This window comes from Homalodisca vitripennis, chromosome 6 (genome assembly GCF_021130785.1).
Source record: "Homalodisca vitripennis isolate AUS2020 chromosome 6, UT_GWSS_2.1, whole genome shotgun sequence".
Taxonomy (NCBI): domain Eukaryota; kingdom Metazoa; phylum Arthropoda; class Insecta; order Hemiptera; family Cicadellidae; genus Homalodisca; species Homalodisca vitripennis.
In genome coordinates, this window is record NC_060212.1 from 32637737 (window position 1) to 32664302 (window position 26566).

The 26566-nt window shown below is 37.5% G+C and overlaps 1 protein-coding gene across 2 annotated transcripts in view; it reads right to left on the reverse strand.

The window, feature by feature from the left end:
• The window catches only part of LOC124364224 (pickpocket protein 19-like), a 40959-nt gene extending 19717 nt beyond the window's left edge, over positions 1-21242 (reverse strand). The window contains exons 1-5 of one of the 2 annotated variants that reach the window (XM_046819546.1): positions 19292-21242; positions 16060-16263; positions 13447-13618; positions 12537-12682; positions 7765-7903 (exon numbers count right to left, since the gene is read on the reverse strand). In XM_046819546.1, coding sequence (XP_046675502.1) covers positions 7765-7903; positions 12537-12682; positions 13447-13618; positions 16060-16067 — 465 coding nt within the window. In that variant the 5' untranslated portion in view covers positions 16068-16263; positions 19292-21242. The remainder of the gene's footprint in view (positions 1-7764; positions 7904-12536; positions 12683-13446; positions 13619-16059; positions 16264-19291) is intronic. The other variant, XM_046819545.1, reaches the window with a different exon arrangement.
• Between the last annotated feature and the right edge of the window lie 5324 nt (positions 21243-26566).

Consider the following 26566-nt stretch of genomic DNA (forward strand, 5'->3'; position numbering starts at 1 on the left):
TCCATGTTAAATGTGTAAATAGTTATTTATTATTGTTAATTTATATAGATCTGTTGGTTGTTTGGTTATTGTTGTTATTAATTATATAGATCTAAATATTTACTGGTAGGCTGGATTGAGTAGGTAGAATCTGAGTTGTTTGTTTTAGTTTTAGTTTAGAATATTTTAGTAACTTGACGAAGTCTATTGCACTATTGAATGTGTTTAAAGACCAATAAAGATCTTGAATCTTGAACATTGTGGATTGACAAGTCTACAGTCAGCCAAGTAGTCAGTACATTCTAGAACAAGTACATTATCTAGTAAAAGGTACAAAGGTCATTTCCAACAGAACATTGTGGGTTGGCAAGTCTACAGTCAGCCAAGTAGTCAGTACATTCTAGAACAAGTACATTATCTAGTAAAAAACTAGAGACGTCATTTCCAACAGAACATTGTGGGTTGGTAAGTCTACAGTCAGCCAAGTAGTCAGTACATTCTAGAACAAGTACATTATCTAGTAAAAGGTAGAGACATCATTTCCAACAGAACATTGTGGGTTGGCAAGTCTACAGTCAGCCAAGTAGTCAGTACATTCCAGAACATGTACATTATCTAGTAAAAGGTACAAAGGTCATTTCCAACAGAACATTGTGGGTTGGCAAGTCTACAGTCAGCCAAGTAGTCAGTACATTCTAGAACAAGTACATTATCTAGTAAAAGGTAGAGACATCATTTCCAACAGAACATTGTGGGTTGGCAAGTCTACAGTCAGCCAAGTAGTCAGTACATTCTAGAACAAGTACATTATCTAGTAAAAGGTACAAAGGTCATTTCCAACAGAACATTGTGGGTTGGCAAGTCTACAGTCAGCCAAGTAGTCAGTACATTCTAGAACAAGTACATTATCTAGTAAAAGGTACAAAGGTCATTTCCAACAGAACATTGTGGGTTGGCAAGTCTACAATCAGCCAAGTAGTCAGTACATTCTAGAACAAGTACATTATCTAGTAAAAGGTAGAGACATCATTTCCAACAGAACATTGTGGGTTGGCAAGTCTACAGTCAGCCAAGTAGTCAGTACATTCCAGAACATGTACATTATCTAGTAAAAGGTACAAAGGTCATTTCCAACAGAACATTGTGGGTTGGCAAGTCTACAGTCAGCCAAGTAGTCAGTACATTCTAGAACAAGTACATTATCTAGTAAAAGGTAGAGACGTCATTTCCAACAGAACATTGTGGGTTGGCAAGTCCACAGTCAGCCAAGTAGTCAGTACATTCTAGAACAAGTACATTATCTAGTAAAAGGTAGAGACGTCATTTCCAACAGAACATTGTGGGTTGGTAAGTCTACAGTCAGCCAAGTAGTCAGTACATTCTAGAACAAGTACATTATCTAGTAAAAGGTACAAAGGTCATTTCCAACAGAACATTGTGGGTTGGCAAGTCTACAGTCAGCCAAGTAGTCAGTACATTCTAGAACATGTACATTATCTAGTAAAAGGTACAAAGGTCATTTCCAACAGAACATTGTGGGTTGGCATGTCTACAGTCATCCAAGTAGTCAGTACATTCTAGAACAAGTACATTATTCCCTCAGGGGCGGTCTTACTTTCGAGGCCGTACGGGTAGTGGCGACCCCGAGGTACCCTAGCTAATGCTCCAGATCCCTTCTCTTCTTGTTCTGGAGGCCTATGGCTGGCACACTTTTCTATGTGTCAGCCTATCTCTCTTCTTCACTCTCTTCTATCTGAGGTAAAGTTCCTCAACTCTTTGATCTAGTTTCCCTTTCATTTCTCCCACTAGGGGCCAAGCCACGGTGGAACAGCGTAGGCCAGGGCTGAATGGCTGGTGGCAAACCAGTCTTTACTATGCGGACTCTAGACACCGGCGACCCTCCAGTTTAAAAGCAGCTTACCCAGGCATGCGGGGCTCTGTCTGGGTTGACCTTCCATTCCCTAGCTTCTCGTGGGAACAACATGAAAAGAAACAAAAACAAAAATCAAAACCAAACAACCCTTGAAACAGTTCCTGAAGCTGTTTCTAACCTACCTCTTCCTGCTGAGGTAGCTCCTGAAGCTACCTCGCACATACCACCACCTGGCAACACAACTCAAGAGGTTGTTATGCCAACATCCCTACCTTCTCCTCAACAAAGTGCCTTAGGAACACAGGAGGTTCCATTGCACACTGAAGCTCCCATACATGGCAAGGCTTTATCTGAGGAAGGCAGTACAAGTGCTGAGGAAGCAAAATCCCTTCAAGATATAGAAGATCAGCTCCTCAACAGCCCAAGCACTCCCATGTCTACAGGTACGCTGGATGATGCCACAGAGCAACTCGGCAACCTCAGAATGAAGAGGCCCAATCTCACCACTGCTCAAAGAAGAGAAGCACTAAAGGCTAAACTTCTTGAAAAGGGTGAAGCTTTTGACCCTTCCAAGTGGAGGAGGGGGAAAAAGAAGAAGAAAAAGAATCCAGAACGGCAGGAGGTCTCAACTCCGGGCCCAACTGCGGGTACCAAGGCGGGGGTGGGGTCGGCCAAACGCCCCAGAGGCACCTTGGTCACCCCGCCCTCCGCTGAGGCCCGCAAAGAAGGCTAGGAGGGAAACCCAAAAGCCCGAAGCCCACGATCCCGAGGCCTCTGGTAGCACACCCAAGGCTACCTACAGAGAGGTCGCAGCGATCAAAATGGCCATAGCCCTCGAAGGCTACCCGGAAGCGAAGCTTAGTGCAGAGCAAGGAGAAGCCATCGAGGACGCAATTATGGAAGAAATCCAACCCCTGGAGGATGGTTCCGTTCCATCGTTTGCGGGCACCTACCTAGAGAAAGGTGTTTTAATTGCTTCCTGCATCAACGAGCACACCAAACGTTGGCTGGAAGAAGTTATTCAAAGAATAAAACCTCTGGGAGATGACATCTCTCTGAGAGTGGGTCTGCGTAAGGACATCTTGAGGTCCACTAGGGTGTTTTTCAGAGCTCACCCGAAGCTTCTGAAGAAGACACCTGAAAAGGTACTTGAGATGTTCAATAAGCAGAACCCCAACCTGAATGTAAACGAGTGGAAAATCCTTCCATCCAAGCCAGACCCGAAAGGTTACGGATTCGTCTGCTTCCTGGACGAGGTCTGCTACAAGGCTGTGAAGGCTTCCAACTGTAGAGCCAACTTAGGACTCTGGCAGGTCTCAATTGTCTCCTCGACAGTCAAGGACAATGCCACGAGTTCTACAAATCAACCTCCAGCACAGTAGGGCTGCCTCGGCAGCCTTCTGCCAGTTCTTCCTCCAGGAGGGATTTGATCTGGCATTGATTCAAGAACCATGGCTTCACCAAGGGAGAGTGGCGGGCCTAAATGAAACCAAAGGTAAGTTAATTTACTGTACCTCTCTAAGGAATGTCAGAACCTGCATCCTGTTGAAGAGAGGCTTGGATTTTCTAACCCTCAACGAATTCTGCTCCAGAGATCTCACTGTGGGCACACTGACCTGGAAGAATGGAGGCATAGTGCAGAGCACAATTGTAGGCTCCGTATACTTGCCATATGATGCCAGGGAACTCCCTCCATCAAGAGACCTAGAGCTCCTGGTGGAAGAAGCACAAGCCAGACGTCAACAACTTCTTCTAGGTTGTGACGCCAACGCCCATCACTCTGCTGGATGGGGCAGCACCAACACTAACCCCAGAGGTGAGGCACTTTTACAATTTCTTCTAAGTAGGGACCTATTTATATGTAATAAAGGTAACCGCCCTACGTTCGCAACACGAATTAGACAAGAAGTTATTGACATAACAATCTGCACACAAGGTATACTTGGAATGGTTGATAAGTGGCACGTAAGCGAAGAGGCCTCATTATCGGATCACAGGTATATCCGCTTTAACTTGCAAGATGAGGCTGCAGAGGTCCTCTATCGCAATCCCAGGAGGACTGACTGATTGGGATATAAGTCTGACCTTCAGTCACAGTTGGGATCGGTAGGCGGAAGGGTGCGATGCTTCACAGACATAGATCAGATAGCTTCTGACCTGCAGAATGCTATAATCAATAGCTTCCACGACAATTGCCCATTGCGACGGGGGAAGAGTCGAACCAATACTAAGTGGTGGACTGCGGACCTCGCTCGCAAAAGGGCTAATGTCAGGAAGCTGTACAATCAATGCAAAAGGAGCCGTATCTGGGAGTCCTATCATAGAGCTCTAACAGAATACAGCCTAGCAATTAAAAAGCAAAACAAAGTTCCTGGAGGCAGTTTACACAGAAGGTAAATGAGTTAAGCGCGGCAGCTAGACTGCAACGCTTACTAGCCTCAAGTCCAACCGGTCACTTGGGATCTTTAAGGTCCCAGGGAGGTCAACACACTTCCGGGTCTAGTGATAGCCTCAAACTTCTCCTTGAGACTCACTTCCCTGATTGTATCTTTGAGAATGACGACACTGGAACGTCTGGTAACCACGAGGCAGGCTCACGGCCAAGAGCTTGTCGTGGTAGCTGGGCCATTGCCAGAAGGATTGTCACTCTCTCTAAAGCCAAATGGGCAATTTCTAAATTTGCCCCTTTCAAATCTGCAGGAGGGGATGGAATCTTTCCGGCCCTGCTTCAACAAGGGCCGGAGAATCTCCTTACCCTTCTATGTGAACTATTCAGGGCGAGCCTAGCCTATGGGTACATACCACAAGTCTGGCGTCTCAACAGGGTGGTCTTCATCCCTAAAAAAGGGAGAGCGGACTACTCTGTCCCTAAATCTTTTCGTCCCATCAGTTTATCTTCGTTTCTACTGAAAACATTAGAAAGACTGGTGGAGAGGCACCTGAGAAAGGGAGTTCTCTCAGACACTCCCCTTCATCGCAACCAACATGCATACCAGCAAGGCAAATCCTGTGAATCAGCACTGCACCAACTAGTCAGTAGGATTGAGGATAGCCTGTCCGCCAAGGAATTGGCATTGTGCACCTTCATAGACATTGAAGGAGCTTTCGACAATGCCAAATTCACTGCAATGGTAAGTGGAGCACAGCGACGTGGCCTCGAGCCAGCTCTGTGCCGGTGGCTTAGGGCCATGCTGTGCTCCAGACGGATCAGGGCCGATCTCAATGAAGTATCGCTTGTGATCGCACCCACAAGGGGATGTCCTCAAGGAGGCATCCTGTCACCTCTACTGTGGAATCTAGTAGTAGATGGTCTACTTGAGGACCTTACTAACAACGGAATCTATGTCCAAGGATATGCAGACGACATAGTCCTTATGGTACAGGGAAAATATACAAATGTTGTTGTTGATATCATGAATACCAACCTTCAACATGTACACAACTGGTGTCAGGGAGAGGGACTGAAAGTAAATCCCTCTAAGACAGTAGTTGTACCATTCACTAGAAAAAAAGAACCTAGAGTCTCTTTCTAGGCTGAAACTCGCATCCACTCAGCTGGAGTGGTCAAAGACAGTCAAATATTTAGGACTGACTTTAGACCATAAGCTTACGTGGAATGATCATCTTAATAATATCCTGCACAAAGCAAAGTGGGCGCTCATGACGTCCAGGAGACTTGCAGGAATCTCATGGGGCGTAAAACCCCATATAGCACTATGGCTTTACAAAGCAGTTGTAAGGCCTCAAATCACTTATGGTTCATTAGTCTGGTGGACAAAGGTGAATCAGGTAACTGCCAAAGCCAAGCTTGAAAGCTTACAAAGGCTTGGCACAATCTTTGTAACCGGAGCATTCAGGAGCAGTCCCTCAGCGACCCTCGAGGTGGCTTTAGGACTTCTACCTCTTGATGTCCATATAAAAGCTGAAGCGCGTAAGTCAGCTTATCGGCTGATGTTTGCTGGCTTGTGGAAGAATGGCGCGTCTAACGCGAGCCATGGCGCCATCACTGAAGCTGTAAACCCAAGCGCTATTCTCGAAATGGTCTCCGACACAATGAGAACGGAGTTCGTATTCAATAAGCCATTCTCTGTTGACTTCTACTCCAGAGATGAGTGGAAATCGCAAGATAACATCCCAACAATAAGAAAGAGCTTTGTCTGGTACACGGATGGCTCGCTTATTAAGGGTAGAACTGGATATGGAGTGTTTAGTCAATCCCCTAGAACTGCCCTTAGCGGCAGTTTGGGTCGGAACTGCTCCATATTTCAAGCCGAAATCTATGGTATCCTAGCCTGTGCCAACCTAGGCCTCACCAGAAGGTACCAGGGAATGAACATCTGTATAATGTCAGACAGTCAGGCAGCTCTTAAAGCTCTTGACTCCAACAGCATTTCATCCAGGCTTGTGTGGGAGTGCTTTAACACTCTCTGCAAGCTTGGATCACGCAACTGTGTGCGTCTTGGTTGGGTACCGGGCCACACAGGCATAGGTGGCAACGAATGCGCCGACAGGATTGCCAAAAGCGGAGCAAGCATGCCATACACCGGTCCAGAACCGAGTTGTGGTATAAGCAAGTCAGCCGCTTACCAAAGTATAAACAAATGGTCCAGGAAGACACACCGCTTGCGGTGGCAGAGTCACCAAGGACAAGCACTCGGCAAAAGACTGCTTGCAGATTCTAGCTCCGGATTCACCAGATGGCTGATGGGGCTGGGCAGGGATCGGGTTAAGCAAGTGATTGCCTTGATCACTGGACACGGCCACTTCAGGAAACACCTAAACACTCTAGGTTTACGAAATGAGGACTCGGAGTGTAGACTCTGCAATAAGTCTGAAGAGACTGCAAAACACATAATACTGGACTGTGAGAGACTGGGAGCAAGGAGAAGTGCTCTTTTCGGTGATAAACAACCAGGCGACGAACCAGATGCTAGTATCGGGGAAAAGCTTCTTAGCCTAATTAAGGGCACGAAGATAGGCTTACCCCTCTAACATCAAAGGGGCACACAATAAGCTCAGGTTGACGTGTGAGGATCTATGAATCCACCCCAATATCCCAAAGGAAAAAAAAAAAAAAAAGAAAAAAGTACATTATCTAGTAAAAGGTAGAGAGGTCATTTCCATTGGACATTGTGGGTTGGCAAGTCTACAGTCAGCCAAGTAGTCAAGTATGTTCTTGAACACAAGTATGATATCTCGTAAAATGTAGAGAGGTAATTTCTAACGGACCATTATGGGTTTGCAAGTCTACATTCATCTATGTATTCGGTGTATTCTTGAAGCAATACAACTATCTACCCTTATAGGATCTTTATTTTTGTGCACATTCACCTAGGAACTCCCAGGTCCAACTCGCTTATTTTAAGAAACTTCTAACCAGGATGACATAAACTGAAAGAGTTATGCACTATTTTCAATTTTCTGAAGGAATGGAAGAGAGATCTTAGTCAGGATCTATTCTGGGTTATCATGTAAAGAAAATATTGCAGATGACAGAAGATCAGATGGAATGGGAGAGGAGTGAGCATTCTGTTCCGGTTTCAAAACAGCCTCAAGTAGATTGGATTGAAAAATCCTAATGAAGAATCCTAGGCACGATTGCTAAGCTCAAATGATAAGCATCTTGAATTAACAAAATAACCATTATATGTTTGTTGATATTATACTCAACAACAAACTTACTCAAGGAAAACTGTGTAATTCTAACTATTTGGCTTTCTGACAAAAGTAACTAAAAACACTGTACCAAAAACCACAAGAGGTAAACTAGGAATTATATGGCTTTAGCCATAATACGAAATGAGGTTATGAAATGATTGAGCACAATTGAACAAAACAAGAACTTCTATCAGTTAACATTGAATTGTTAAAATTACTATTAGAGATTAACTGAAACAGATGTTATTACTCACTCTAACTATGATGTTGCCGGAACCGACACTTTGTTTGGGATGTAAAATCAGGTCAATACCGCTGCTTCTCCCTTCAGATATGGACCTGAATCCTACCAGCTCCCCTTTCTCGTTGCGGAATGGAGGGTTCATTTTTGAACTGAAATTTGGGAACAAATTGTGAAACTAATGAACCACGAAGACTATAAGTTACAACATTAAACTATAATTGAAGAGGTGGCCATAACAATGTTGTAACTTCCAAACTCATAACTTTTCAGGAGAGAGCAACAAAGACTAAAACCTATTATTTGTTGCAACAATGTTATTTTTGTTTTTATAAAATTCAAACAAATTGCTTTGTACATAAAAAAACATGCTTATTGCCATTTAAAACATTAAACAACACTTTTAAGTAACAATGGAATTTTTTACAGGCAACAACTTTGTAACATCATGGAAGTTACAACGTTGTTGCAGTTCAATCAAAAGTTACAACCTTGTTCCACTGTTACATGCAGACTTAGAAACAAAAATAATGAGTTTGAGTTTTAGATAATACAAGAGGCATTGAAAATTTTTAGTTTATTCCATACAGCCTTTACAACAGATCTAGTTTTATTAATACTATACTTCTTATTTAATATCTTATCCTACGTAGAAGAAAAATTAATGTAAAATAATAATATGATAGTCTTAGTTCACAGATTACTTCTGGCTCTTCACAACAAAGCTTGGTTATCTTAGTTTCAAATACTTATAGTACTACTAAAATAATGTAACAATGGTCAGTTTTAAAAATCACAAACAAAATTTACTTTAAATTAATATTTTGTTAATATTGTTTAAAAAATTAACCATGTTGTGTAAATATAAGAAAACATTAGTTTTCAGTGATTAGATTTTCATAAAAGACTCTCTTATCAGGCGGTAAATATTTACACATGTCAAGGAGATCACTTTTCTTTCCTTTTTTAATTGGTAAGGGAGAGTCATAGGCTGGTTTTAACATATTTACATCTTTAAAATGTGGAGATTTATTTACTAATGGACCTACAAAGTTCTTTTTACGTTTTTTCAGACTCTTCTAGCTAGAAATAGCTTCCTCACAGTCATCTAGTTGAGGTTCCGTAAGAGGATAATGTTCCCAAGGCTGCAAAATATTATGAGATTTTCGAGCCATCCCAGTGGTTGGATCATCAGCAGTTATCTTAAGCCATAGAAATTTGGTTACTTTCAAACCTCCAGTTTTCTTCATAATTTTTTCTGCAGGGGAGAAATCTTTGAAATCTGACAGATTCATGCAAATTATGTCAAAGGGATTACTAGGCCTAGCAGCAAGAAGAACTTCTTTCCACTCCATAGGGCAGTGTACAATAGCAGTTTTCTTCTGTCTTTCTATTAAACCTAAATCCCTATCGCAGGGAAGAAAACTATGGCCACTTACAAGAAATTTCTGATTAATTTCTGTAAAATATCTACAGGTTAATTAATAAAAGCTGGAACATGATTAACATTGTCCAGTTATTGTTTTGCCCAACACAACGATCAGACCAAACAATCAGCCTCCTACTTTCATGGCATTCAAGACGACTGAACTTTGTAGTGACATATTTTAGAAAACATGAAGCTATTTCAGTAGACCCTCTTGCTCCAATAGATTCATGCCACAACATCATTGTGGCCTGGCCTGTACCTAAATCGTGGATTGCATAGTTGTATGTAGAATACTGCCTCTGATAGAACATTGAAGAATGTGTTAAAGTTGGACAAAATAACACTTGCTGAAGATCAGTGCATAATACAACAAGATTATCATTATTTTTGGCAGCTTCTTGATCTAATCTAAGATTTTCATAACCAGCTTCAGCTTTCGTATGATGCATTTTACTGTCAAAGTCTAAAGATTTCAGTTTTTCTTTATCTGCTGTATGACTCATTTCCAGAAAAAATGAATCACATGTTTTGCACGTGTCACTGCGGGGCAGCCCAAACTTCAGCTTAAAATCACGATAAAAAACATCAGTGTATGTTTTTTTGGACAGTTTTACATCAGGATATTTCTCGGTAAACATGTCATACATCTTCAAATTTAAATCAGGCGATAAATACTCTTTAGAGGTTTTCTTTCTACTATAATGGCTTTCTTGGTGAGGAAAGGATGCGATATGTTCCTGAATTTTCATTATAACTGCATCAGAAATGGCGTTAGGCCTATTACTATGTGTGCCTCGTTGGTCAGTCAGATCTTCATTGTTTTTCATTTTCTCGACTAGTACTTGAATTCTTCGTGGAGTAACACGAAAAATATTGCAAACATTTTTTTGACAAACTTTTACCTTTTCTCCTCCGATTTCTGAAGGTATATAATACCTTACAGTGCATTGCCTCCGTGATATATCTTTATGTTGAACTCGTTTTCTTGGTTCATCTAGTATTATACAGTTTGATGCCAAATATGAAGTTTGTTTCATCATAGGTTTTCTCGCGGAACTGGTGGAATAGTTCCAATTTTTTTTCTGTGGATAAGTTGTGAGCATAACAGTTCCCACGGCATTTGCAGATAGGACCCTGAAACAAAACAAAACTAACAATAGGCTAATAATGAATGGACAATAATCATTGAAGGCATTGTTAAAATGCAAGGTATTTTACAAGCTACCCTAAGCTAACTTCATCTTGTTTCTAACATCAACTTAAAAATTATATTACATTTAATATATTCAGGAATAAACATGTTTTTGATCAGCCTAAATAGATATAAATATTTAATTGTGCCTACTTCATTAAAACAAGATACATCCAGTATGAAAATTAAGTAGCCAAGGAAAGTACAGCGTTTGTTTACATTACATAACCTAGTATTAATGAAGACATACCGTTTCCATGTCATGGTATAAAGTTATCTTGGAAATTTCAATATTAAGTAGAGAGTGAAGCCAAGGGAGACAGCTAGTATAATAATAAAAGTAAAATATACAATAGTTTATTACTGTTATAACGACAAAACAGTTTTGTAATCAAAGCAGTAAATTCGTTTAGCCTAGAAAGTTACAACGTTGTTGACACTTACCTCAGTTGGTGGAAGTAAAGCACTCACTCGTTTTTTTTCGGGATGAAATATATGCCTCTCCACTATCTCTTTTCCTCTTCCTCACATTAGATTTCCATTTAGAAATATTAACTCTAGTTTTTTTTGCCCTGTTTAGATGTTTTATTGCATTAGATGACAAATGGACTGTATTGGAGTCAGCCATCTTTGCAAGTTACAAACGTTGTTCCCCGAGCGTCTTCAAAACTCCTGCAGGGTGACCAGCATTCAACAGCTGAAATAACCTTTAAAATATAAAGTAGGGAGGTTTTTTTTGTAGTGGAAGCCTGCATTTAGACACTTACAACGTTGTTCCTCCACTAAATCAATTTGTTGAAAAATGGAAGTTACAACGTTGTTACGGCCACCTCTTCAATTATGTATCAATTATTCATCATAAAATTAAAACTCAATACGACTACCATCAAATTACACAAACTCAAAGTTTGTATTATTTATGAATGTGATATAAATAATACAAATCATAATACCAGTATCCAAACTATTTTAATATTTATTTAACAAATTAATAAAAATGAGAGTGCTTTAAAATTAATTTATTCTTCTTTTTTACATAAAAGGAAAGGCCAATCCCCTTTTAAGCCTTATTCAGCCCGTCCTCATGGACCACTGGCCTGTGCGAGGATCTTATCATACAGAATATGGAGTTGCTACAGTACAAGGTCGATTGTACTGATAAAAAGTTTAACGGTTACAAACAAAATTTGAACCTTCTGACAATGTAGACCAGATGTCATCTTTCATCAGGGCTAAGTCTAAAGGTCTTATATGTAAAAACAGGTTATTAAGTATAATTTTAACGATCTAAATTAAACAAAATAAAATATATATGAAAAACTGGCAGAAAATTACTCGCAACTACTGAAGTTAAATGATCACAATTTCATTAGGTACATAGTAAGGTATAATTTTATTGATTTTCATTGTATTACAGATTAATTCATACCATTAGTTCCTGCCTGATTGTTATTTGGACATTATGATTAGATTACAGAATAGAAATATTAGCATTCAGGAATACCATTGTTATAGAAACATTCTTGTTTTCTCTTTCTGTCTCAAAATACAAGTATAATCATATTTGAATGAAAGAAACTTTCTTAAATACGAGGGTCGTCCACAAAGTAACCTCCTGCATGCAATAGGATACTTTCAACCAAATCTCTCTCTCATAGACCATCATAGACTCAAGAATACTTGACTACTTACTTATTAATTATATTATATAAAAGAGAACTTATCAAGATAGTCTAAATAAGTGACAGACACATTGATAAGAATATCAAAAACAACTAAAATCCATAACAATAACGAGTAAATTAAATAATAACAAAAAGCAACTAACAATTGGACATAAATTACGATCAGTTTTAGGAGAACTTTCCCACTTTTGAATTTCTGTATGTGGCCCTTTAAAGGCGCCATCAAGCACTGTATTCTGCTCCGAACTAATCCAATTAGTAAATCATTTTAATCACAATTTATCTATTAGAAAAAATTAAAGCTCTATAGATTAATTACAATTAAACAAGGTAGGAATATACACTATATATGGCATGACAAGCATAAATAACCATACATTTACTGACATGTTAGTGTTTTACAACTATTAACAAAGTCAAAGTACAGTGTTACACAGAAATATGTAACATCAAAACACAACCTATGGTAAATCCCTTACTCAGTCGAGGACTGGAGCGATGTATAACTATTGAAGGAGTGACAGAGACCCAACTCAGTACTTTGCAGCCTAAAGATGTCGGAACAGTTGAAATGACTTCCTCTCCAATAGCAAATTCTGATTATGTCATCTATAGAGTGTGTAACCTGCAACAGATTACAACATTTTCTACTGATTACGGGAAAATCATTTAATCTATAAAAGATTTAATATAAAATTAGAATATTTATTATTTAAGAAAGTTTCTCTCATTCAAATATGGTAATATTTTGAGACAGGAAGAGAAACCATAATGCTTCTTTCTATAACAATGGGATCTATTATTTCATTGTACTCCAAATTTTTACTCAGAATGTTGAATTAATAAACACGCCACCTGATTGTAACTAGAAGAGGAATAAAATCGAGAATTTTACAGCAAATAGGTTATGCAGAGTAGAAGCAGTCCAATTTTTTGAACAATGACAAATTTTTGTTGAATTTTCAATGTAACTTAACATTTAACATAAATAAATAAATCAAATCAAATCAAATTTGTTTTTTTATCAACAAATATTCTAAAGCTCATAGATACATAGCAAGAATACCAAATTTATAATTGGTTCCATAACAAGAATACCAATTTTATAATTGGTTCCATAGCAAGAATACCAATTTTATAATTGGTATTCTTGCTGTGCTAAAGGAAAAATCTTTATCTAGATTTAACTGTTTTGTATCACTGAACCATTGGCAAATATTTGTAAAATCCTGTTTCCTTCACAATTCTTCCACTGTCAAAAACCAACTGTAAACAAAGAAGTGTTTTATTAGTGACAGGCTAGAGTTTCTGAAATTTAATAATATTGAAACATAATATAACGAAATAACGTAAAAAATACAGTCAAACAACTAATAATGGATTACTTACGGTCTTTAAAAACGGAATGATGTCATCATTTCGGATTGGAAATGGTGTGACATTCTGCGATTGGAAATATGTGTACCCTCCGTCCCATTTTGGGTTGGTGACCATAGTGAGAGCTTTCAGTGTGGTTGAGAATCTTGTGGCTGTCTCTTCTCTATAGCCAGAGCCTAGAACCCTGGTAACAGATAAGTTAGTATTGTCATATTAACCCTTATGGTGCAATGTGCCCTATGTGGATTTCCCCCGTTAGTTTTCCATATCGATGGTCCTTTATATTTGTCCTTAAAATACACGATTTGTCCTTTATATATAGTTAAAATAAAATAAAGAGAAACAAATACAGCCTAAATTAATTGCTAATATATGACATAAACATTAAATCCTAAAGTTAATATTATTATTACTATGTATATTAATTATAGAGTATGTTCAAGTTAGTACCCCTAGAGTAGGTATAAAGGTTGAGGCAGACTACTCACCATCGTTGTATATCAGCTAACCCGATACATCTACCTTCTTCGTTTTAACAAAACCCCCATATTTCGACCTCAAAGAATCTGGAATTTATAACACCTAAAATGGCACTTTTGAGGGGTGGAAGGGGAAATTTTTGAAAGACTGAAATGTAAAGGTAGGTCAAGCCGTACCTCATTTTAAAGGTCCTTTATTTGCTGATTATGTTGGAACACAAGTAATAATTAATTTTGCCTCTTGTGTACAGAGTGGTCCAAAATGTCAAAGTTGTACAGTTTCACAGATTTTTACTGTTACTTCGTTAAATATTTTAGGAATTCCAAATTTTTATTCAGGTTACCAAGCTGTAGTTGTCACGTTTAAGAACATTTTCTAATTTTTTAAATTTATGTCATTTTAAACTCATAAAACCTTAAAATGCAGATACCAAGGTATGAGTACCATTACATCTATCCATAGCTTTCTTAAAAACTTATTTTTTTTGTATTTAAAATTTGGTTTTGTCTTGGATGGTTGAGTAATAGAACCAAAAATACTAATTTTCAAGGTATTTTGTTGCATTACAGCGTTCCTAACTCCTGTATTAGCTGTAGATTGTTATTGAATTAATTTTTTAAAACCTTTTTGCGGTTTGATACTGTAATTTAAGTAATTATTAGTCCTACAATTATCGGTTTTAAATATTTCGGCCCAACAATTATGTTATTTAACTAACCTCATTTACGGATGTTTGAACTGTAATCTGTTGTTTCCCGGACAAGAAGTACATATGCATTGAGTATAGCCTGACAATACAGCATTGCACTAAAAAAATACCTTAAATCTCATGGCGTAGATCTAGTCTTTAAGACAAAAAACCAACATTAAGAACATTTTAAGACATAAATCTCAGAACTCTGACAAAAGCGCTCAAATCCCCGTTTATAAACTAACTTGTTCCGATTGCCATAGTTTTTACATTAACAGACAGGAAGGTAGTTTAGCCAAAAGATTTAAAGAGCATTGCCCGAAACCTTCAAAAAAAGCCATCTAAACACGCTTGTAGAATATGAAATTTATAAACGTTTAAAAAGAAATCTATAAGCTGATTCATTTTAAATGAGAAGCTACAATTCAGCTCTCATTATTTGTTCAACACATTACTCCATCAAAACAGCACCTCGCCAACCGACCGATCTTCTGATTATATCAACGCACCGGGAACTGGAATCACCTAGATCTAGTTGTCCTGTCTTTTTGCAGGCCAGAATGTTGTATCATGCTAATATTTGTGTGTGACAGGTCAAACAAAAGTTGTGTGTTTTGTTATCATTTATTTGTTGTGTTTTGTGCTGTGTTCATAGATCTTAAACTATGACGACTCCAGATGGATAATCCTCACTTTTAATACTTATTGACGACAGAAGATGACCTATTAAAAGTCGAAACTATTTTAGCACTATGACTACAGTTTGAACTGTATGACAAAGGTACGTGTTATTGTTATGTCAATACCCAGTTCAGGGCTATATAATATGGAAAATGAAATATTGTGGACCCATTCAATATACATAATCTGTGTTAAATGAATAGAGTTCTTTTGAGTAATCAATTAATTAAAAATTTAATAGGTCATAAAACAAAATACAATATTATCCTCATGATATCATCACTAACGGAAAATGTCTAGATATTGAGGTAAAAGATCAGATTACTATGAACTGTTACTGTTGGAGCGGGTAGTAAAGACTGTTGCTAGCTAAATATAAGGAAGCACTGGCCCCTAGCCACTTTTACTGGAAGAGGCTTGCAAAGAGCTAGTCTCCCCTTCTAAGAAGGTGGCATGAATGAGATATATACAAACTATCTCTCCTCAAGGGATTTCGAAGAGAACCAGCCAAATACCTACCTTACCAATTTTGGAATTTCTGAAAACAAACACAGAGGTTCTTTTAGGACTAAGCGCAATGAGAGTAAATTCAGATTCTAAACCTTAAATGAAAAAAAGACTTTTAGGACAATAATTTCATTTTAGACAAACATTACACTTTACCATTCAATTATTATTTCTATTACAAACTGATTACTCAGTAACAGAAAATTACTGATACATATTATAATGGTGTCAGATGACGACATGTATCTACCTAAGAATTTCCTCACCTGGTCATCAACAGATGGAGCCTGTCGGGGTCAATGACATTGACCGGACACACGGTTACTGCCGGAAAGTCAATGTTGCTTACACTCACACGGCTGTCTTCCACAGCAACCCTGAGTGGTCCCTGGCGCAGTTCCTTCCAGTCACTCAACAGATGATACAGCAGCAGACCAGAGGTCACTGACAACACCACCACCCACAGGAATCTGGGCAGACACACTTCTCACATACCTCTGATATAAAGATTAGCCAGATCTTAGCATGCAATAAGTAGAAACATTAAATTTGTAAATTTTGTAGATTATTAATCCACTACAACCAAATACGAAAAAAAGAAAGGATAGACACTTACAACCTTATTAGTTAATATGGTTTAATATTATATTCTTTATAATATCATTTTATTCTCTACTATATTCATTTTTTTGGTCTGAAACCACTGAGAACAATAATGCTAGATTCTTTTGTTAATGGACTTTTAATACAAATTAGAATTTTTATAACATTATAATGTATTTTTTATAAATGACTAGCGGGCCCGGCGCGCTTTGCTGCGCATTTCAATAATTTTTTGCAAAAGTTGCCCGCGGCTTCGCACGCAATTTCCCGTTGAAAACAGTACACTATATTCACTTATTCTTTTTCTATCACATTCTAAACATTGCTGAGATAATTGATAGTCGTTCCATCGTGAGCCTCTTGGGCGTATTATGAAGGTATGTACCATATTCCTGCCTCTATCTAGCTGTTACCCACGGCTTCGCACGCAAATCTTAAGAACCGAAGTCCTTATATTACTTAGTACATTTTTTTTTTTTTACTATAATAAATTTTAGATTAAATTAGTTATATCTCCGATGCCACGATTGAGCTTGCTTTGTTGTCTCGATCGAGAGAATATGTACACACGGAGTTTTGAGAACCATACTTCTGTCAAAAAAAACAACTAAGGTTGATTTTATAACATTCTTTATATTTGTAGCCAACGTAAGATAGTAATTATGATATCTGCATTACTATTCTGATCAAGCATGAGCATGGTTTATATTAAATAAATATTGCAGTTAAAGGTGAATTTTTACGTCAAATTTGAATTGTATTATCTGGATAGTAAAGTCTATGTTTAACAGTGATTGCAAAAACAGTTTAAACAAAATTTGTCGTTTCTCTTAAGCTTACTCTATGCTTTAAAACTATAAGTGTAATATATGTTTACAAAGAACAGCTGATTAAAAATTTGAAAAGACGTTAACATATGTTTGCTGCAATGCATTTCTTATGGGTATTTCTGTAACCAGTGGGGCGGAATCCTGAATCGGGAAAGGGATGGGCATAGCTTATAAACCTTCTCCGTGGAAAAATACATATACGTACAAATTTTCATCATGATCGGTCCAATAGTTCACGATTCCATAAAGGACAAACATACAAACATTCATTTTTATATATATAGATAAATGAAGATTGTGTTAATTTAATAATATGTTATGGGATATAAATAATAAATTGCAATCTTGTATAATGTCACAAGTTCTAAAGTTGTTAATGGTTTGTAATGTATGCAGTTCTGTTAGGAAGAGAATTGGTTAGAAATTAAATGAAATCTTGTATAACTCTTGAACAAGACTTTTTTTATAAAGTTGTATTTCTGATCTGAAGATAAGGATGACATGGTCTATAATCTACATGAAGATTTAATCATATAAATGTATACAAAATTTAGTTTTTGCTGTTTTATTACAAATCTTTGACAGTATAGAAATTTTGATCAAAACCCCCTCCCCCTTAAGGCCCCTCCAAATGAAAATCCTGGATACACCACTGGTTACTCCCTTCCAACCCCCCCCCCCATAACCCACGATTTGGAACATTGCAATAATTAATATAAGAAAATAAACTGAGTTACTATTACAGCTTATAAATAGTATAATATACTAACTCATATACAAACATCTGTCCCTGACGGTGCTTAATGCATTTTCCTATCGTAAAAAAATAAAAATAAAAATTACTAACTCATATATAATAACACTTGCTTACCTCTCAACATAAGATCTCCTGCTGTCTCCTATATACCTGACGATGTACAGGGTAGAGGATCTACAATAGTCCCTCACTATGTCAGCCATGTTAGTGAACACTCAACTCTTGTGTCACTTCTACACTTAACTTGTCAACTCAACTTTTTACTAAGTGGTGCCATCAAATGTAATTTTCTATAAAAGCTTTCATAACCTGACATACATTTCCAATTTGATTTAATTGGGTTTTGTCAATATTTTTATTCATTTTAAACCAATAGAAATGTTTATGATTATTGATTAAATGTAAAGTATGATATTATAAAGTACTCTTTTCAGATATTTTAAACCAATAATTATATTTAATATTTGTTCTCTATCAGTGATAGTTGGCATCTTTTAATGTTTTATCATCTATCTTTAATACCTTCATTGCTTGGGCCTGTCCTAGATTGCGCTGCACTGTGACATCCCCTCTACCCCGCACATCCTAGTACCTTACCGGTACCCTCCTCTACACATCCTTATACCTTGTCAGCACCCTCCCCTACACATCTTTGTACCTTGTCGGCACCCTCCCCTACACATCCTTGTACCTTGTCGGCACCCTCCCCTACACATCTTTGTACCTTGTCGGCACCCTCCCCTACACATCCTTGTACCTTGCCGGCACCCTCCCCTACACATCCTTGTACATTGTCTGCACCCTCCCCTACACATCCTTGTACCTTGCCGGCACCCTCCCCTACACATCCTTGTACCTTGTCTGCACCCTCCGTTACACATCCTTGTACCTTGTCTGCACCCTCCCTTACACATCCTTGTACCTTGTCTGCACCCTCCTCTACACATCCTTGTACCTTGCCGACACCCTCCCCTACACATCCTTGTACCTTGTCGGCACCCTCCCCTACACATCCTTGTACCTTGCCGGCACCCTCCCCTACACATCCTTGTACCTTGTCGGCACCATCCCCTACACATCCTTGTACCTTGTCGGCAACCTCCCCTACACATCCTTGTACCTTGTCGGCACCCTCCCCTACACATCCTCGTTCCTTGCCGGCACCCTCCCCAACGCATGCTCGTACCTTGCCGGCACCCTCCTGACAGACATCTTATCGATCTATCTATTTTAATGTCATTGGCACCTTTCTAGACTCAACCAACTAGTTTTAGATCAGATTTAAGAATATCCTCTGGAACTACTTACCTCTATTGTTGTTACCTCAGAGGGTATCAGACCCTATGTGATGATGTCACATCCATAGACCAATGCCACCCTTTTTTGCGCTGTAGTTCAATAGCCAATGATGGACGTGTTGAGAGACTTGACAAGAAGGCTGAGGCACAGACTACCTCATTCGGGGCAATTGGTAGGTGGCAACTTCTGTCGCCACTGCCACCAAAATCCCTTAATATTAATCCTGAAACAGGAAAAAGCACTTATTTGCTTTTATAACATGTTAAGAGAAAACTTAATGCTCTTAGGTTTTCAGTAGTTCTATCTTATACAAGTTACTTACCTGAGATCTAAGGACTCTTATAATTACTTAGTTACCTTTCCTTGAGGAGGGTGATATCCTGTCTTGTTGAGATAAATCTCCTTCCCCTTTGCAAAGTGGAGGTTTATCTGAGTTGGACAAGTCTTTACACCTTTTTCTCATTTTCTCCAGGTGGTCTACTCCTATCAACCTTCTTGTTACTTGATTTAGTTGTTCCACCCTTCCTTCCTTTTGGTAGAGACCAATGTCACTTTCCTTGGGAACAGGTAGATTTCTTCTCATGCCTTCTTTGATGAATTCATGAGCAAACTTTCCTTTATTGGGTTTAGCTGGGACACACTCTTCAGCTTCCATTCTCTGTGCACCAGCTACCTCTTGCGAAGTTAGCCAAGGGTTCGGTTCCCCCTTCTCTTTTCTCCCGGGATCCTCCTTCAACCTTTAGCCTTAACTGGATTTTCCCAAACTTGCAGTTGATCCAACGACCATCTTACTCAAGTTTGTTGACAGAAGTACAGTCAATCGTGATGGTTGGTAGCACAGGTTTACTCTCTCCACTCTTACAGAGAATAATCCATTCAGCCACTAACATGTGCTTGTTCTGGGCATGTACATAATCCATAATCCAGAAGGCAGTTGCAATACTTGTGTAAGGAATGTCTCCCTCTGACACAAGCTTCAGGCTGAGTCCCTCCCATGGTTTGAGGCTCACGGTAATAATAAAGATATCCTGTCACCTGCCGTTGCTGTGGAAACTCAAGGAAAGTTAAGAGTTACCAGAAAACCAGTATCCATTTTATCCAGCTTTATCTTTCAGCAACTTTAGCAATTCTTTCAGAAGATGCATTATGTAACACCCGTTCTTCCCCGGTTGTCTGTTTTTCTACTTTGGACTTCTTCACCAGATGTTGCTCTAGAGTTGAACAATCAGAAATATATTTTGCTGCAATCTGATTAATTATTGTCTTACTGTTATGTTTCAACTACCGATGAACGCTACCACTAAAATTAAAATTATTCCTCCTCCTATTGCTACAAACAGCATTATGATAGTTCAAACTGATAAAAACTACATTACAAATGCTAACAAGTTGTAGTGTTCGTTATAAGTATAAAAGTCGATGAGATATTTTAATTTTAAACCTTCCTATAATACAGACCTATATACAAGTTACCTACTAGCTGATCGTTTCTGATTGATTAATATATAACTACAATATTTCACATTATTGATTGGTAACAGTGCTGATCTTTGAATATGACACCTACATGGTATCATTTTTACTTTATCGCTGTTAAGTTTTTTCATCATTATGACTGTGGGGAATCTGTTTAATAAAACATTTTGTTTTATTATAATACTGGAAAATGACAATGATTGGAAATTTATGTAACGTTGTTTAGTTAGTCATTTATTAATTTTTACCTAACAAAATATAGATTTTTTACAAGGAACTACTAATGAAAAATTTCAAATATTTAGAAATTAACCACAATATCTGACACAAAACCATTACTCTGTATTCTTTACATTATTTTCAAACAGCAACATGTATATAACTTAGTATGTGGGGGGGGAGAGGTGTGTGTAGAATGATATATTATGATCTTCTTATAAATGTGATCTATGGGTATTCTCTGGACAATTATCATTCTATGCTATAATAGCTGTAATCATTTTGTAGAAACCTACTACAGTTGGGTCATTTACAATTAGGTTCATAAAAATCTGCTTAAATTGAATTTTAAGAAACGCCTAAAAGTGGGCTTTCATCAAATGAAAAGCTAGGTTGTCATCATGGTGCAAGACCTATTACCGATATGGTGCATGCATCATACGTTACAGCGACACACCTATATTGTATCATAATTTTTCTTTAATGCTTCTCCTAATGTGATGCTGACTTCAGATATGTTTACTTTCTACATACAGTACTTTAATTATTATCTTTAAATTTAGTGTTCATTATTGTGTATTTGTATTAGTTACTTTAATTGCACGCTGAACCCTGTGTTTTAGAATTTGACACATTGCAAATACAAGTCTGCAAAATATTTTTTTTGTTATTGTAATTCTTATGATGGCAATCCTATATAATCTTATTACTCTTCAAGAAATCCATTGTCAATTAGATGCTTTAAACAAAGAGAAACTGTATAGAAATGGCATGTTAAAAAACTGAAAATTGTCATTTTGATCCAAAATTAACAGGCAACAGAGCACTGAATTGTCCAATCATATTATATGGTGAGCTTATCACATATGCAGAAGCGTACAAACTAGCCAGAAAAGGGGCTACCACTCAACTAACAGGATCTGAATTGGGACGTGGGTTGATTACAGCACTCTTTGAAGGAAAACTCAGGGAAAGAGAAGACAATCACAATAAAATATATTTATTTCTCGTACAATACAACTTTTTATGTCAATGGAAAATCTTTGGGAAAGCAACCCAAGGCTGTGTTAAGCCAAGGGATTACTTAGGAATTATGAATGGAGGTGAGCTGAAACGCTCATCAGGCTTAAGAGGAACAGGCTATGAGAATTGAAAGGCTTCCTTAGTGAGCATTGCATGTTCAATTAACACCTGAGAAAGCTCGGTTTGAGGGATGGTACCTGTAAAACTTTCAAGATGGACAGGAGACACCTGTTGGTAGAATGTGATGCACTTACAAAATGAATCGAAGGCCTAGGCTGGCATTAGGTAGATTAGAGCATAAAAGCTACCTACCAGCCTAAGTGATAAATCCTTGAGGAATCGGTACTAGCAGAACTGTTGCAACTGGAACTTTTCCCCAATTACCTTTATTATTTAAGCTTAATCTGATGTTAATACATGTTATCTAAAATTCCAATTTCAAAGAATTCTTCAGAATTTCAAATTATTCATAACGAAACGAAAACTAATTCATAACTTTGAACAGGAAATTAAATAACCACACAAATGTTACTAAACCTATCTCTCTTTATTTTGAAATCAGTACAAAACTCTATTTTTCATCCTTACTTCTAATTTTAACAACAGGGAGTTGTTTTAATGACATAATTTACATTGCAACTTCGTAAAAAACAAAACAGACCACAAGGAAACGTTATTATACAGTTTGAGTGTCTGTTTTAACTTTGTGTTGGTTTTAAGCTTTAATATTTTTGGTTTGAAATCAAGGCTGAGAACAGACACCTAAAATTGGTTGACTTTTTTTGGATTCCAGTGTAAAGCAGAATAATATTAACAATCTTTTCAGTAGTAAGAGAAATGAATTGATGAATAAAAATGAACTCATATAATTATCTACAGTAAAGCAATAAGAATAAAGCATCTAATGTTTGTCATACAGTAAAACGTCGATAATATACATACATTAATATTACTATAATAAGATCTTTTCTGGATTTTAAAATGTTACTGATTTTCAAAATGAATCAATAAAAGAGTTGGGGAAGAGATGTCTTCAACGTAAAATAATACTTGTGCACACAATCCATAACACACTTTAATAATGATCATTCTTATTACTGTAAATATATTCTATCCTAATGACAAACAGACCTCGATAAGTTGCGTTCTAGAAACAAGATTTACAAACAAAAATGGTTTGAAAAGTTTGATTGATATTTTATTGACAGACAGATGTTATAAAATGTCATTACATGTTCAAAATTATATTGGTTTGCACAACGTTTTGGTGTGGGCAAGAGGATACTGAACTATTACTTGAACAAGATCTTTAGGCTCACCAACCAGAAAATAAATGTAGATTTCAGTTAAAATTCATAAGACTTGGTATTTTGTAATTTATGGGTACTGAAAAAACTGACTTCAGAAAAACTCTACAATGTACACTACCTCTGAAACCCCTGAGCTTTTAAAAACTCCAGTGATAATTAAGCTTGAATTTAATTGAAAACAACTTTTTGGTATGCTAGTTCCCATCTTCTTAAATGTGAGGGATTGCAACCTTTTTGTACTTACTTTAATATTGAGGATTTAAAACAGTTATTGCTTGCAGCATGTTGGGGAACTGCTTTGTCTTTTTAGTCTACTTTAAGATGTTGTCCGTGGTCATTCATTCTTGTTTTAGGCTACAGCTCTAAACTCTAAAAGTACAGGTTGCCTCCCCTTAACCTGCACATTTACGTTATGGATTAGGTTGCTCTTAGTGCTGTGAGACTGCTTCAGGTAACGAACTCAAGGAAGCCAATAAATATAATCAATAATTTGTACAGCTCACATACACTCATATCTTGCTCGAATTCTATGCTGAAACAATTCTGCTTTGACCATCCATTCTAACTGATCATAACAGGGCACAACTCTAGCAGCAAGGTAGCCGCTCTTTCAAGAAGATAGCACAGATCTGGTACATAGATGGATGAAGAGGTGGGTCTAGGTGTTAAAGAACCTACTGTGTGGTTCTCTAAAGCTCTTGGTTCCTTTTCAACCATCTTTCAAACAGAAATACTTATCTGTGCGCCAGAATCAACTTATTAGGAAAATTAAAGGATACCAACATATATACCCTATCGGACAGTCAAGCTGCATGGCTGAATGAGATTGCTGACAGATTATCGAGAGCTGGAATTTTTGCGAGAGACATGGAAGTGACCTTTGCTCTCCTAGTCGTCGTCTTACTCTCTCCGAAAGAAACCTTGATTTCACTTGTCCTTTTTTCTTTGACAAACTTCCATCTGATATAACAAATGCAGTGAAGGCTGAATCTAAAGGACTTTAGTCAAAATTGCTGGGAAAACTTTTAGTTGAGAAGAAGTTTTATAATATACAAATATGCATGTCTGCCTAAATTCTGGAGGTTATATTTATGTGGTTGCTGACTTATTTATGTTATGTGACATTAAGTTTATTTATAAACTCATTGACCATTGAGATGTACACAATGTATGTATTTGTACATTCATGAAATAAAGAAATGTCTACATCTATGTCTGTCTGTGAGTTGGACTTGTGGTTGCTTCTACAAGGAATTCAAGGAGACTGCTATGCACTTCATCTGTGATTGCAAAGCGACTAGGTGGAAACGCCTTTACAAGGCTTTTCTAAAATTACTGTGATGAGACATTTAGCTCCTAGGGACATCTTGAGGGTTATCAAGGGGATTTTTCAACAAAACGAGGAATATGGCAATTTTGGACTTGCACAAGTAGTTGCATCTGTACGGTGCACTTTGTCCGTATGTGCCGATGCAGCTCCAGCACCCGTAGCTCATGCTGCCTGGGGAAGGAAACCTCGGACTCGACTTCCTTGTCTGGTTGTGCCTCAGCGGTCCTCTTTCTCACTAGAGATTCTCTCCGTAATATGAGTTGAGATTCACTCCTCAAAGCTAAAACGGATTGTTCCCTTCAAAAACAATGCCCTATTACCACTCAGTTGGCTGCTACGGCATAGTAGGCACCACCCACTTACTTGCCATGCAATTTCAGCTCCTTTGAAAAACCTTTTGCTGAACAAAGGAGTAGGTACTCCGCACAAGTGAAGCTGTTTCGACGTTGTTTCATCTCTTCAGACACAGATAGACAGCAGATTTCAGCTGTCACTGTGTTACAGCGTACTCGGTTGAAGATCGAGAGTTTCGCTCTCTCTTCGACTACCATCCCACGCAGTGTAGGATAGTCTCCTACAACTCTACTACTACAACTTTCCTCGCTAAGACGACCTGATAGACTATAACTTGTCTATTTCTTCATGAAGCAGTTTTCTGTCCCCATTTATTTATGAAAAAAACTAACAAGAGTTTGAATGTATACTGATCATATCTTTAATATGAGATACGTCCCATAGGTCTACAATTAAAAAAAAGGTAAAAACAACTAGTGCCTAGATTGAATTCTTAGCTCCTAGAAACGTCTTCCGGTTTATCAAGAGCCTCAGAAGACCTAGGTTGTTTAAATATCAAAGTTAAATCACAATAGATTCATGTAGTCGTTTCTCTGTGAACGTTAGTGTTGTTATAATTTATTATTGCTGTAAATTAGTCTACTAATTGTTACGATGTTGTTGCACGTAATTACTTTGCAAATTTAATGTAAATATTGTTTTTATATTTTTATTTCGGTTTTCAAAAGTCTAAAGGTTACAATGACTGTGCCAATCTTCAGTTGTTCTTTTAGCCTATTCAAAACTGTGATCATTGACATCACCTGTTATCAACACTTGGTTTCAAACATTTTTATTTTCAGGAAGATTAACTTCTTTGTCTCTTATCCACTATTCCTTTCTTCGCAGATAAACAAACAAGTTCAGTCTAACTGAAATGGTAACAGATGAAAGCCTTCGGGGTGAAGAGCATTCCTAAATGATTGAAGACAGCTTCAGCCCAGGGTCTCTAAAGTTAAATGAGCAACCAACAGCATTCAGCCCACTTAAGCACCTAATAATGGTGGGATTTGCCAGTCCTCCTCCATTTAGGACCTGGGACACTCTCAACTAGTGATGCGCGATTGCGAGAGGTTAATACAATCGAAATGTTCCTTCTCGAGAGGTTCTGCTTAACGATTGTTTCGATTGCTTAGCGAGAGGTCTTTACAATCGAAAAAGTTTCTCTCGATTGTTGCATTCGTTAAGCCAATTTGTTATTGTTTACTTTTCACGAGCCTGTCTCAAACTATTTTTCATATTTACGTTCTATATATATGGTTTGCACCACTCTCTACTTTATAGTTTACTTTATAGTGTCTAGTCAAAATGTAAATTATAATTATTCAAGCATTAAGATTGAGTATATTATCTTGAATTATAATAAATAGCTTTTCTTGGTTATTATTTTAAAATATTAAATGTTTTTATTTTGTACCATGTAATTTTTTGGATGTTTTACGTTCATACGTCATTATTGTAACGTGAATAAGCGTTTAACGTAGTATAATGTTAAATGTAGCTGCTAATATAATAATTCATTAAATAAACTCGGAAGTCAAGTCAGTAAAAAAAAGTAACTGAATTAATTTATATTTCAGTTAAATCCTTCTG